The sequence below is a fragment of the Aulostomus chinensis genome, chromosome 22 (genome assembly GCF_037954235.1).
Source record: "Aulostomus chinensis isolate RoL2024-O1b breed Wild chromosome 22, RoL_Achi_v1.0, whole genome shotgun sequence".
In the NCBI taxonomy this organism is placed as follows: domain Eukaryota; kingdom Metazoa; phylum Chordata; class Actinopteri; order Syngnathiformes; family Aulostomidae; genus Aulostomus; species Aulostomus chinensis.
Window position 1 is genome coordinate 6,641,753 of NC_141341.1, and position 14,493 is coordinate 6,656,245.

General features: G+C 43.6%; 1 protein-coding gene across 1 annotated transcript; it reads right to left on the reverse strand.

Moving 5' to 3' along the window:
* Positions 1 to 2,116: 2,116 nt before the first annotated feature.
* On the reverse strand, positions 2,117 to 13,535 carry rbm24a (RNA binding motif protein 24a). Its single transcript, XM_086192859.1, has 4 exons — positions 12,147 to 13,535; positions 11,002 to 11,125; positions 9,923 to 9,977; positions 2,117 to 3,829 (listed from the first exon to the last, which is right to left on the reverse strand). Exons 1-4 carry the CDS (start codon positions 12,312 to 12,314, stop codon positions 3,478 to 3,480), a joined length of 699 nt encoding a protein of 232 aa, XP_086048985.1. The 5' UTR covers positions 12,315 to 13,535; the 3' UTR covers positions 2,117 to 3,477.
* Between the last annotated feature and the right edge of the window lie 958 nt (positions 13,536 to 14,493).

Here is a 14,493-nt window from a genome sequence, read left to right on the forward strand (position 1 = left end):
TGCCAGTTCATTGCAGGGCCTCATGTAGAGAGAGACAACCACTCGCACTCACACCAGGTTTATGGTGTGCAGGAGGAAGCAGTAGTCGCCAGGGAGAACCCATCCAGACACAGGGAGAACATGCCAACTCCACACATCTAGAACTGTCTTGCAGTGGCGGTGCCACCACAATCGTGTCATTAATCCATCAACAAATTAACACCTATTTCACATTTAGAAACTCAGACCGAGGCCTCAATCATCCACCAGAGGAGACTGTACGCGATTTAATATGTAAGAGTTACAAAGGGGGTCAGGGTCTGTGCAGCAGAGGCATTATGGGGCACAACTGGATCGTGTATGGAAATATAACATAAATTTTAATCCATGAATGCCCCGCAGCACTAAGTAAATATCCCTTTTATCCTCCAACACTTCAAACCCCTCCTTGTCTACTACATCAGTCTTTTTATGTACTTTTTTGTGTCATTTTTTGAGTCATTTTATATCTTTTTTAAATATACTGTTATAATATGTAAGCATATTTACTACTACCTGCCATGGGGCTACAGATGCAAAATTACTGTCTTTAATAAATGAACAAATAGAGACTTTCAGGGCTACTTTTTATTTCAGAAACTTCATTTACGAATAAAGGGTTTGTAGTGACTGAGAACAGGTCTGGTTAAATGGTCAGGCTGTCCATCTTCTTGATGACATCACAAGCAAGACTGCTTGATTGTGTAAACCCAGTTACTCTGCTGGATAATGATCTTTTATTAGTAAGTGATGCCATCAGAGCCACTGGGGTGGTCTATTTTCACATACCAGCGACTGAACTTTAGTAAACAGTTTAATAAAGTAGCAGCTTTCATTTGATGGCGTCTGACGTCAGCCGCCGTTACAGCTGCTGCATCCATGGTGGTCACCCACCTCACAGGAGGCTGCTCACGTTTCCCCTGGAGACCGAAATCCTCCCTGGAGTCCAGTACAGGACGACGTGGCAACACCCCCCTCCTGATATGACTTATTGATTAGTGAGCCGATGAATCATTGATAGCCGAAGTCCTGAGAGCGTATTATCTATCACGGGTGTGGCTGTAACGTGAGAACCTTTTAAAAGAATGTCTCTTGAAATCAGCATCTGTCAGGTGTGTTTCTCACCTTGCAGCTGTGGTCTTTCTCCTTCTCTCTCTCACTCACACAGGCACACACACACACACACACACACACACACACAGTATTGCTCCTCACATTACTGACTTCATGAGAAGAAATGCCACCAAGCTTGTTAAATATAGAACATTTTATTTCAATTTTGAGTAAATAATGTTGAAATTCTGAAGTAAAAGTTTTAATATCAACAGGACCTTTGCATTTAAATAGTAACACTTTACATGCCTTCATCCAGTGACAATGAAAAGCTTCCTTAAAAAGTTTTTTTGTCATTTATTTTTCTTATTTCCCTTGTAAGAAATAGTTCAAGTATAAAAATTCCCAACAGTGTAAAATAGCCCATCTTGATGAATATGAAGCAAAAGAAGCACAGCTACTGAAACCTCGACAACGACTATACATTCTAGTGGGTAAAGCAGCATTTTTGCTTGTTTTTTTTTTTTGTTTTGTCAAAATTATTATTATATTTACTCATCAGAGTACAATCTGCATGCAAACAGGCCTCCATTTAAATAAAGTTCCTCCATACAAAAGGCATTAAGCTATTTAATGTCATGTTCTAAAGAATCAAAAAAAGATAAAAAATAAAAGTACAGTGCACATAACAGAATTGTATCTTAAATAACTACTACATCAACATTTTTGGTTGAGTATGTTAATAATAATGATAATTATAATAATAATAATCATAATCATAATATTATTACTAAAACTAATCAATAACTTATATATGCCTTGAGATGAGTACACAATAATATTATTAATACAGTACCGCCACTAAGTCTCTACTCTCAGAGTGTCAACATAGTCAACTCTCAAAAATAAATATCTTAAATAGTAGGTTTCTCTCTTTTTTCAGTTTTTCTCTCTCTCTTAAATAGCAGTAGAAATGTAAGGCACACAGACGAACATAATGTCAAAGAGTCAACCCCCCCCTCCCCCCCCCCCTTCTTGACAGACTTGAGGCAGGCCAGTTGCTTTGGTGAGTTTGTACCTGACACCAGACGGCCGCAGCACAGAGGTGGAAGTGCTGACAGGGGCAGGTCTGGGGGCTCTGCTGTGGGGCTCTATGCTGGGTGGAGGGCTGTAAAGTTGGTTCCCAAATGGGCCCGGGGATTAAAATGTGACAGCTCAACAAACGAGCACAAGTGATGCGTTCTTTCCAGAGTGATCCGTCTGTGTGGCGCTGGAGCGGCTCTGTCCGCCCCCACCAGCAGCTGCTCTCTCTCTCTGTCTCTCTCTCTCTTTATCTCTCTCCCTCCACTCGTTCTTTTTCTTTCTCTCCACCCCGGAGCTGGAGAGAAACACCACTGTGCCGCCTTTGTCTTTGACTGCTATGTGTGCAACTCTGGATGCGTGTGTCAGTGTACGTGCGAGCGAAACATGTGGAAAAGCAACTGATTTAGTGTTTCTCATTGTCTGAAGCCATTTTCAACCTCTTTCCTTTGTCAGTGCCTTTGTTTTGTTTTCCAAGTCCCCCTTTTAGTCCAAGAGTCAAGTCAGAGTTGATGACATTTTCAGTTTTTTGTTTCTTTTCTTTGTTTTTTTTGTCTCCTGGTGATGTGTTTGCTTTGCATAGGTCAAGAGGTCAGGACACAGAGTAAAAAAAGGGGACATTCAGCATCAGGAAGATAAAAAGGTAGCTCTTCCAATATGTGTGACACCACGAGTTACAACTCCTCAACTTCCTGACAGAGGTCATATAATAATAGCTAACACACTGGAAACAGTTCCATTTCCCTGATTATCAGAAAATATTAACTCCAAAAATGCACTTGAAAAGACAAAAAGAACAAGGAGAGCCCTCAGTGTGTCATAATAAAAATAATAAATATATACTTTACAAGGGCATCAAATAAAAAAAAATAAAGGAGAACATTTTTCTAAACTAACGATAAAGACAGCAATAGTTGAACACCTATACCAACCACAGGGATTAGTTCCTGCATTTCTTCTCTAGAAATAAGTACTCTACCACAATGATAATAGCAATGATAATAATATTAATCATAGTAAGAACAACAACAAGAATAGTAAATCACTTTCCATTATTTGTTCTGCGACTTTTTTTCATTTTCTAATTTTTTGGTTGAAGCACAGCAAGTAGGAAAGTTACTGTAAAAAGTTCCCACCTCACCATCATCATCATCATCACCACCATCATCATGATCTTTTTAAAGCAACTCTTCCTCAGAGTCGCTGACACGCCCATCCTTAGATCCACTCCCTCTTCCGTTTCCTCTGCTGCTCGTTCTCATGCCCCATCGGCTGCGGCTGGCGGCAGGCCTCCCCTCCATGCGTGTCCAGTGGTTGCAGTGGCTGCTATTGCATGCGGTCTGCTTGCAGCTGCTGGGGCTGGTACTGGCCGAAAGCTGCGGCTGCTGCGGCAGCTGAGCCTGGAGCAGCAGTGGCTAAAGGCTGCTGCACTGCGTATCCATAGCCGGCCGTGGCCACGTAGCCAGCGGCAGCAGGGGAGGCGGCGTAAGGATACTGCTCATAGGCAGCGGCTGCGGCAGCACTGACTGCAGCTGCAGAATACTGCGCGTAGGCAGCTCCGGTGTAGTCGATGTAGGGAGAGGAAGCGGTGGCGGGCGCAGTGGCTGCAGGCTGCACATGAGGGATGACCACGCTAGGCTGCACGAAGGCCTGAGGGTACACGTAGTGGGCCGGGATGCTGCAGGACAAACAAACATATCATAGTTTAAATCAGGTCCAAATGACAAAGTCTGAATGTAAGATCCCCTCCTTAAACCCCAAACCCATCACACTGTGGCCAAGCGCCCTCCCACCACCCAATCCCAGTCCAATCCACCAGTCAAGAACAACCAGGAAATGCCTGCTAGTAGGGATTAGAACAATATAGGGTTGCCAAAATAGAAATGTCTCTGTGAAAAGAAGATTGGAGGGTGAGGAAGTCTTGAATGCCCAGAAGCTTCATTTAAACTCTGGGTCACTCAAATCTACTGAAACCAATCACATCTGTATAAGTGATGACGTCATTTCCTTATATGGGATGTGTCTCAGGAAACACATTTGTCTGTTTTGCAGTTGTGTTTGTGGAGACAGAACTACAGAGAGGAAGGTGAGACAAGGAAAGGAAGTTTGGTGGGAGTTTTAACCTGAAGCTCGTTTGTGAGTCACATGTGGATTTGGTGCCATCCCTCTGCCTGCAGGAGGCGGGCGGGGAGGGGGGGCTAGGCAGAGAGGGAGGAGGGCTTACAGTGCCGGTGGCGGGGTTGCGGACAGAGGAGATGAGCCCAGGGAAGCATTGTGAAAATGTCACTGCCACTTTGACAGCTGGACAGTTTTCAAAAAGGGACGCTGCTGGCCATTTCCCCCTCTGTGTTGGGACAAAGAGCCGGGGAGGCAGCGGGGGGAGCCGGGGCTAGGCTGTGCACCCAGAGGGATGTTTCGATTAAATAAACAATTATGAACAATGAGCACATTCTGCCCTCCATGACATAGCCTTATCCCACCCCCCCACCCCCAGGCTCTATAAGGTCTGGAAACTCTGTTGGACAGCACGAAAGGTGTTTTTAAATCTCAGAGAAGTGACATTGGACTGTAAGTGGAAGCAAGGAGAAACGTTCTAAACTTTAGGTCTTGTGTGAATTTGAGTCTTTGGTGAAACACTGTCCCTCCTCCACTCATGATCAATCTCCCGTTGATTCAGCTGGAATAAGAAGCGTCAGGCTTCACAGACTACTGGAGGAATTTGACTTGGTTAAACAACAGCTGTGAGTAGTAGAGTTTGAATGAAAATGGTTTCATAAATCTGTTGAGGAGACAGAATAAAAAAAGCAAAACAGAATCAGTTGAGTCGACAATAAAAGAACTTCAGTTGGTGTTTTTAGGATCTGAAAGAGCATAAAACGTTAGAGGAGTGAAAGGCAGGATCTATCGTGGCAACCCTATTGTCAGCACTCCACTATCCAATCCAACCACATCTCAACCCAAATCAGTGGACCCAGAGGAAAAACAGGAAAAACAAAACAACAGCAAGGCGTCAGAGAGGAAGAAATCAGTCAAAAAATAGTCCACCTCCACAACTGGACTGATAACAAGAACAACGAGAAGGGCACAGCACAATCACTCCACTGAAAAGACACAGAGAAGAAAAAGGGAGGTTGTAAATGTAAGTACTGTGATTAAATGGGCATGTAGAAGTCTGATGTGGCTGCAGCTGTACCTAAAGGTCAAAGGTCAGATGCCTTAAATACGGTGCACATTCACACACAGCACCTCCACACCCCTACAGGCAGGTTAGATTGATTCTCGAAGGGCCAGCAGCAGCAGCATTTCTAGATTGAAGAGGTCCTGTGTTTTCCCACTAATTGGAGACTCTGAAACAGCATTTTTGCCATCATGTGACACTGAAAGCTAATGAAACTCAGCAGGGCTCAGGACTGAATAAGAAATTCTCACACAACGAAGCAGAGCAGTGAAATCACTGGCAATGCTGTCCAGGAGCCAACAGGGATCTAAACATACATTCAAGTTTGTCAAACAGTTGAGGACTAGTAGTTTGCTGTTGCAGTTTTGTGCAAATAAAGACACAAGATTTATTTTTTATTCATACGGTCATTCAGGCTGTTCTTGTTCCACATGTAATTTGTATATAAACCCTGTGATTGGGAGACCAGGAGCCAGGACATTTGTTTTTTTTTTAACTGTGATTTTTTTCCCCCCTAACTCGAACCCAGTGTTTTTTGCGCTTAAACCTAACCAGAATTTAACCACAGAGTTGTGACAACTAGTTTAAAATATGGAATTTCCACTCAAATAAAAGGAATGTCTGGCATTTTGACCGAAGCTCTCACTGCTGCAGCGGTTAGAGCAGGCGCGTCGATACTGCTGGACCTTTGTAAATGATCGACAAAAAAAAAAATTGTGCTTAACTGTTCAAAAGGTACAGAATCATAACAATGTTTCATGATAACAGGTCAGGTCAATACATGACCTGAGACCTAAGTTGTCTGTCAGTGGAAACTGCTGTCTGATGTCTAAGACTTCCTCTTCTGCGCCACAAAGACTCTGGAGGAATTTTACACCTCAGTGTGTCATTTTATTGTTTGGTTGGGTTTTACTGATGTAAATCTATGAGGCCGAACAAACATCCGATCTATATCCAGCTGTTTCAATGAAACATGACTCATTCATGTACACGGTAAACTATTGGGTCACACCTGAGAGGTAGTAAAGGATATTAAAGGAAAACTTTTTCAACCGAGGCTTTACTTCCCTAAATGTTTGATTGGAAAAGATTACCGTGAGCCATAAATATTACCCACATCACGTAGATCAACTTGTGATTTTTCACCAAACGTGCTGGTGGGGTGTAGCACATGCCAATGGAGAGCTCATTACATTTCTGAGCCGGTCCATTTTAACAGTGAAAACAGCATTTTACATTACGGAGCTGCCTTGGCGGTGGTACACGCTCCCCGAAAGGGCCTCCAGTTCCAATACTGAGAGGAAAATTACGATTGGCGCAATGAAATCCCTTCAAAACAACTAAATGAGCTGTTTTTTTGGCTCTAACGGGCTCACATTATTATTGGTGTCTCACAACATGCTGCTCATACTGTCCTCAGTCAATACTGGAACATTTTAAATAACACGTACGAAAATGTAGGTTGAAAAACGCTGAGATCATATCAGCTGCTATCAGGAGAGACTGACGGTCAGAGCTGCACAATGACACCATTTGCTGACAATCTAAAACCGGACCTTGGTGGAATGTAAGCATCTCCACTGGAGTTGAAATCAAACTCCCAGTCTGGTGTATTCTTTGCTGTCTGCTACGCCCCACCACCGGGGTATCTATGGGATAGTATGGGAGATATACACACAAGAATGCAACCACACGCACGCACGCGCGCGCACACACACACACGCGCGCACACACGCACACACACACATAGCATAAGCGGACAGATTTGGCCATGGGAAGCAAAGCTCTGCCTGACCCATTCAGTGCGCCGTCCATATGAAAAAATAACTCCCTTTTCCCCGGAGAGGTGAAGAGTGAAGCTGTGCTGTGGAGCTACGCTGGTACCTGCGTCCACCCTTGTGTGTGGTGGAAGTCAGCAGCAAAACATCCGCCTTACCCCGAGAGCTGCTTGAGCTTTGGTGTTAAAAAACAACAACAACAACAGCATAAAAACAAAAATCAAAGCCACTCCAAAGCTGAATTTGACTGTATTTAAGAGTGCACACAGATTGATGGGCTTCTGATAACTACGGTACAGAAGACATTCCAGCAGATGCTCAGTTGGAGACCCGCTGTCAAAATTTCCTGCAGCTGCTACAAACTCTTTGAGGATGTGAGATGATGTTTTTTTTGGTGGACGACCTTTAGCAGGACACTCCCGAATTCCCTTTCAGACAAAACACCGATGGATCTCAGTAGGAGCTCACCTTGCGTTACTTATGGTGGAGTCAAGCGCGGCGCAAATCTGATTTCAAGCGCCAGGCTTTGAGTATAAGAGAGAAACGAGGACTCACTAAACTCAACCAACGCCACCCTCGCGATTCTGCACATCCACCTCAGCCCCTTCATGCGCTAATGTCCGGACTTGTGTCTGTTTTGTGATTTAAACATAATTCCATGAAGGTGACAAACCTCTCTGGCATCAGTGGAGGGACGATAATGTGGTTATGTGAATGTAAAAAAAAAAAAGAAAGGAAAAGAAAAGCCCCTGAAACATTCGGGCCCTGTTTAAATGGCCCCTGCTTCTGCTCTTACATGACAGAGGGAGACAACTGCCTCACCAGCCCCCACCCCAAGCCCCCTGCCCCCATGCACCCACCCTCCAACACAGAGCTTCATGCGACTGCAGTGTCAGCATTCGGGGCTTTGTGTGGCACAATGGGCGCGCTTGTTTTCGTTAACACCACGGGCCCATGTGACGAAAGCTCGTTCCGAGAGAATAAGAGAGAGAGAGATCCAGACATTTGTTTGTGTCACACTGGAGACTTTGGTGCGTTGAGCTGAGCTCGAAACCAGCGCGCGGACAAAGACACATACAAACACAATAATATGAACCGGTGCAACCAAACACACATTTTTACATACACCCACACGGCACGCATCACTAATTTCATCCAGGTTAACTGCAAGAGAGCTGCAAGGATTTATGTAGGCTAACCAAGAAGTTAGCATCGACCAAAAATTCGATCTTTACTCTGGAATTTGAATCGTCACAGCAAATAAACTCTGCAGCAAAAAGAAAACACACAAAATGATTGACATTTTGTTTGATAATCCTCATAAATGAATGCCACTTTTATGATTTTGGAAGCGTAGATACAATCATTACAAGTGCAAAGCTAACGTTGTGCTACGAACAAACCACACCGTGGAACCGTGACATCAGCGCAGCTCGCTTTACGCTTGATAATGTTTGAAGACAACTTCTGTAGTCTTGTTGGGGGCGCTTGTTAGCAGCCGCCATTTTTACGTATACATGCTTTGAACGTGCTTTATTCTTTGGTGCTAAGCCTTAAATAATCTAAGCAAGTGTGAAGCACAGACCTTGTTTCACACATCAAACTTACAAAAAAAACCTCAACTGAGGTTAAGACGCGGGAGCCAGACGTTTAGGACTCGTTCCTGCTGCGATCTACTGATAACAAACAGGCCTGCATGTCATTAATTAGACACATTTGTGATAGGAGGAGGATTTAAGGGACAGGAAAGAGTGAGGTGACAGACATCTACCAGAGTGAATGTGTCTCTGCTGCTTAATGGATGAACACGAGAAAGATGCGGCAAGCACACGCAAGCAGATGGAGTTTGTTATTCTGAGGGTTATGGAAAGGTAGAAAGGGAGGGGTGGGCAAAACAACAACAACAACAACAACAACAACAACAACAACAACAACAACAAAACAAAGAAATCACACAGAAAAGTCACCTCTCACTCCAACAAGACAGCCAAAAAAACACATCCTGTTAAACAAAACAGGTCAACCACAAGCTAAAAGCAATTAAAAAAAAAAAAATTTAAAAATCATCTTTGCTCATCCTTGGCAAAGTTAACACGCTTCCACAAAAGAACACCCCAAAGATTCAGTCAATCCAGCTTTTTTTTTTTTTTTTTTTTTTGGTCATTAAAGTAGAAAGCACACAGTTTAGCTAACAACACCACTTCATAACTGCACACAAAGCTCTAAGTTCTATTTCAATCAGTTTATTTTAAACAAAAGGTCAAAACCAAAATGAAACCCACGTACATGCATCTATAATCACCATTGTGAGAGCTTGTTTGTGTGTGTTTGAGTCTACAGGTAATTCCTTTTCTCTGATCTGTGATTATGTTCGCAGAACTATTCCACAAACCAGCACAGTTAGCTTAACCGAGACCGAGCCTGTCGAACCAGAGAAAGATAGATAACATTGAGTCAGGCTGGAACTTTCCATCAGTGTCCACTCAGCACACACTCACGCACGCACGCACGCACACAAACACATTTTCACAAACAGGAAAACCTAGAAAAGGCAGTTTGACTTGCTTTTTAGTGGACAATGATAAAAGAATAAGCTGTGTAAAACTAATTGTCCACCTCTCATGATCACATATCTTTTTTTTCTGTTTGGAAGAAGAAAACAGGTTTAAAAGACAAAATATATATATATTTATATATGTATTCATAAATATCTATATCACACAAATAGTATAAATGATCAATGCAAACATGTTACAATTAATAAAATAGCGACTATGTATTCAACACTCCTCCAAACAGCATAATCAGTACTTACCCATAAGGCCTTTGGATGAACGCAGGGTGAATTTGGGGAACACCAAAGGTAAAACCTGCAAATCAAAACATGCCGTTTAACTGGCTGAGTGTCTGAGGAAGCCTGAGAGATGCTGTCAGCTGAAGGTCAGCAGCAAGGACAAACTCAACCGTCCTCTTTGTTGCTTTTCTAATAAAACTCACGGACTCAGGTCAAACAGACGTGGGCACAAGACTGAACACCACATTACAATCCAAGTAGAGTCAAACTGTACTGATAATAGAGGCGGACCGATGTGTTGGTGCGGCGGGTGATATATCGTCTGATATACCAGTATCAGAGCGCGCGTTGTTCAATATGTGGTGCTTTTCCAGGATATCGTTCGGATTAATAAAAAAAAAATGCCTTGGGGTGATTTATATTTATTAAATTTCCACTGAAGTTCATTCTTTCAGTGCGCCTGAGTTGTTTTGAACAATAAACTGGAAAACATCCTGCCTCCGTTGCATATCTGTGTCCTAAGCTTTTAACAGCTTCATTTGAAGGATCACGGCGTAAAGAATGTTGGCTGACGTATGGATTTTTAACAATTTTTTTTAACTCCTTGATATTGGAACCCGCATCAGCCTCGATAATCCACCGTGCGCGTGACATTCCTGTTAAGTGCATTAATATCCAGCATTGTGAATGATGAAACGTTATTGTTTAACTGTAAATTATTCTGCCTCCATCGCTATCCTGAGTGTTTGGTAACCACATTTGAGGGGTGATTACTGATTGTCTGAAATATCGATATTGGGATTTTCCTGCTCCCTAATATCGGTACCGGTCTCAGCGCTTAAAATCCTGCATTAAATAGGTCCTAATGCAAACAAACAAACAAAAAAAAACAATTCAGTTCTCCTCAGGGAGCAGCTTCATCATCCTCCATCACCCCCCCCCCCCCCCCCGCTTCCTTAGACCTCAGGTTCAAATGAAACCCCCTTTTAACAGGGAAAACGAGCTCAAATGCTTATTTGGAGTCAATATAAGAGGAAGATTTTCTCATCTTGAATAAGTTCACCCTTTAGAAGTGTTTTTGTTCCGCCTGCTGTTTTTACCTGGCTGCATCACTCGAGGTTTGGCCCCCAGGTAGGCCAGGTTGACATTGGCCTTCCTGCCATCAATGATTGGGTTGGGGTCCTTACAGGCTCGATCTGCGGCCGAGCGGTCCGCCATCGTCACCTGAAAGGAAGAGCGTCCAAAAAAACAAAACAAAACAAAACAACAACAGAGGATAAGAAAGATTAATGAAGCACATCTGCAAGTGAGGTTTCATTTTCCTGCATGAAGCAACAAGTTGGATGATGAATTAAAGCAATAAAAGTGCTGAGACGTTACATTTGTGTGCTTGTAGCGAGACAGACAACATATTTTGCATCTGAGCCTGAGAAAGTGTGTGTGAGTGTGTGTGTATGAGCGTGCGTGTGCGTGTGTGTGCCATCATTACAGCAGCAAGAATTTGGCAATACACACGCATCCATCACCCTCATGTGTTGAAACTATTCCAACTTCAGTGTTGCTCTCACTGCAACCAAACCTATCACTCTGCTCACAAGTATCACTCTTCACAGCTCCAGACAAGCACTGATGTGGATAACCAGCAGCTGCATTGATGGGTGAAGGTTGCCCCAAATATACAGATACAGATGCAACAGTTACAGCCCAACTTCTTCTGTTTAAGTGGTAAAAATAATGATTAAAAAAAAACACACACACACACAACAAAACAAAACAAAACAAAATGCCCAAGACAGGACAAACTGTTGCTCCAGGCTGCAGCTGCACATTGTTACGACAAGTGGAAGCATAAAATATTCCTCCAACAGTTCTAAACAGCCCTGAGAGGATGAAACCGGAGTGAAAAGTGCTCTGTAACATGGAGTCATCATTATCACCATCATCCCAGGGCTGCTGTCAGGTTCAGGGCAGCTGGCTGAGAAACGTGTCAGGGCGCATACCAACGCGCAACAAGTTGGTGGGAGCGAGATTGCAACAGAAGCTGATGACAAATTTAAGCAGGGCCTTGCTTATCAAAACATAAACATCCCATGACTGCAGATGTGTTAATGTCAGTCACAGCGCTATGAAAGGCAGCAGCAGCTGCGCACTGCTCACACACTTCATGCGTAAAATATATGTATACACGTATATATTTTAGAAGTTAAAAACCATAGTTTTCTGATGGTATTTTTGGAATACTTACGAATCCATAACCCCTAGACTTGCCGGTCTGTCTGTCGGTGATGACCACCGCCTCTTCAATCTCACCAAACACCTCAAAATATTTCCTGAGACTTGAATCCGTGGTGTGGTAGGGAAGACCCCCAACAAAAATCTTCGTATAGGTCGTGTCCTTTTGCGTGGTGTGCATCGTTAGTGCAAAAAATATAATAAATAGGAACAATAAAAAAGAATAGTGCAATGTCTCCTTATCTTTGGATGAAGAGAGAGAGAAAGAGAAAGAGAGAGAGGAAAAAAAAGAGAGATCAGCTGTTACTTTTCAAACAAAACTCGACAAAAATGAAGCCAGGAGGAGGTAGATGTATCTTCCGACAGTTAAGAGGGGAGTTGTATGGAGCGGATTGTCCCAAAGAGACCATCAGGTGTTTGCAGCTCTTCTTGGTAACTCTGCTGTCTAACTAAAAGAGCTGTGGGACCCATTCCTAAAAGCGCTGCTTCTAACTCCACCCAACGACCAGCCCGTGTCTGCCCGCCCACCGGCGCGCACAAACAGCTGGGAAGCCTGGAGCCGCTTCACCAAACACATCCCCCGGCTCGCTTTACCCTTGTATTAACCACCAGGAGCCATTGATGCCGCTGATTACATGTTTAGGAAACATGTTTCACATGTCAGCGTCGATATTTGTCTGATTTTTTAAAATTATTTTTTCCCCCTTTATCCCACCAAACTTAAAGGGAAGGTTCACCCAAAACTGAAAACTGAGTGAATGTCTGCCGCCCTTCATGCTGATGGAAGATCAGGGGGAGTTTGGTTTTGTTGTTGTTGTTTTCAGTTCACAAACCACTGCTGGAGTTTAACAGGAAAATGCCTCACAGGAATCTCCCAAGCAACCGAAGCGAATGGGGACCAATTATTAAACGTTAAAAAAGAAATCACAAAATGCCTCCGTCCTGCCAGTCGTGTAGTAAACCAGGTGTCCTGAGGTCAAGACATGTTGTCTCTCACTAGACATACGGCATCACAGCTACCTGCTACTGTGAGCAGCGAGGCTAAAACCATGGCGCGTGGCGGCTCCAGGACTCGTTTCCTGCACATGAGCGGTGTGGAGGCCCACGGCGCTCATGTGCTGGTGTGTAGTCGCTGTCACACTGCGGTCCGAGGCGCCTTCACGGATCAGCAGTGAGCAGACAGACAGGTGCAGCTGAAGCCGCGGCAGGACACTTGCGCTAAGTGCGTGTGCGTGTGTGTGTGTGTGTGTGTGTGTGTGTGTGGTTGGACAAGGTTTTGGCAACAACAGAAGTTTAAGTTGGTCTCATTTGTAGGGTAGTGCGGTGTGTAGACGACTTAAAGCAACTTAGAGAAAAGATCTAAAACGCTGCTATCGATTCGTACCTCAGGAAAGATTCAAATTTGGGGAAAAAAAATTGCTTAGGGGCTCACACAGAGTGAGCTACGCTTAGTTGGTCTCCCAGTTTTGCGTGCTACTTTCAATGGGTTTTTTTTATTAGTTATATGCTTTACACTGTGTTAAATCCTCGTTCTGTTCATTTCTTCAGCAACGTTGAAGCGGTGATGTCCTGTGCGTCCTGACCAATGCTTGTTTCTGTGCCGGGTCAAAAACTAATAAAGGTCGGGTTTTTTTTTTGGGGGGGGGGGGGGGGGGGGGGGACTTGGACCTTCTCAACATTTTCCTGAACTAATTTCTATGTTTCTTATCCTCTGTGGCAGCAGAAGGGAAGCAAACTTCTGATCACAAACAGCACCACATTCCTGTCTGCGTGATCGTGAGACAGAGGGGATTTTCTGACTTTGCATCTCGTCAGAGGCGTTTTGGGCCAGTTTGATTTTTTTGTTTTGTTTTTTATTTATAATGAAGCAGCTTCGCAATGCTTTGCTCCCTAATAGAAGGATCACCAGGTCTGCGGTTAGTATGTGAAGTCCTAATTTCTCCAGATGTCAAGACTATGTGTCGTGTTTCCTTTAGATTATGGGGTAATAATTTCAGCAGCTTAAGACAACGGCTCGTTTCTTGTCATAACAGGGTGATGTGGCTCGCTAAATTGAGCAAAAACAAAAGCCCGGTTTGGATTATTTCATGATCTCAAGATAACACCGCTCGTTTTCTCGTGGTAGCAGGTGAGTGTATCCTGAGGAGATGAAAAGCCGATTTCTGGAAATAACAAGACGAGTTACCTCACTTTCTCAAGACCACAGGTTCATGTTTCATCATCTCGAGATACCAAAGGGTGTTACTATGTCATCACGCAGTCATGGGGGTGAGGGAGGGGACCCGAACAGTAAATATGGAAGTGAAACAAATCAGGCTGGTCCTGAGGCGGGATTTGTGATCTTTTGTTTTCTTGTGATA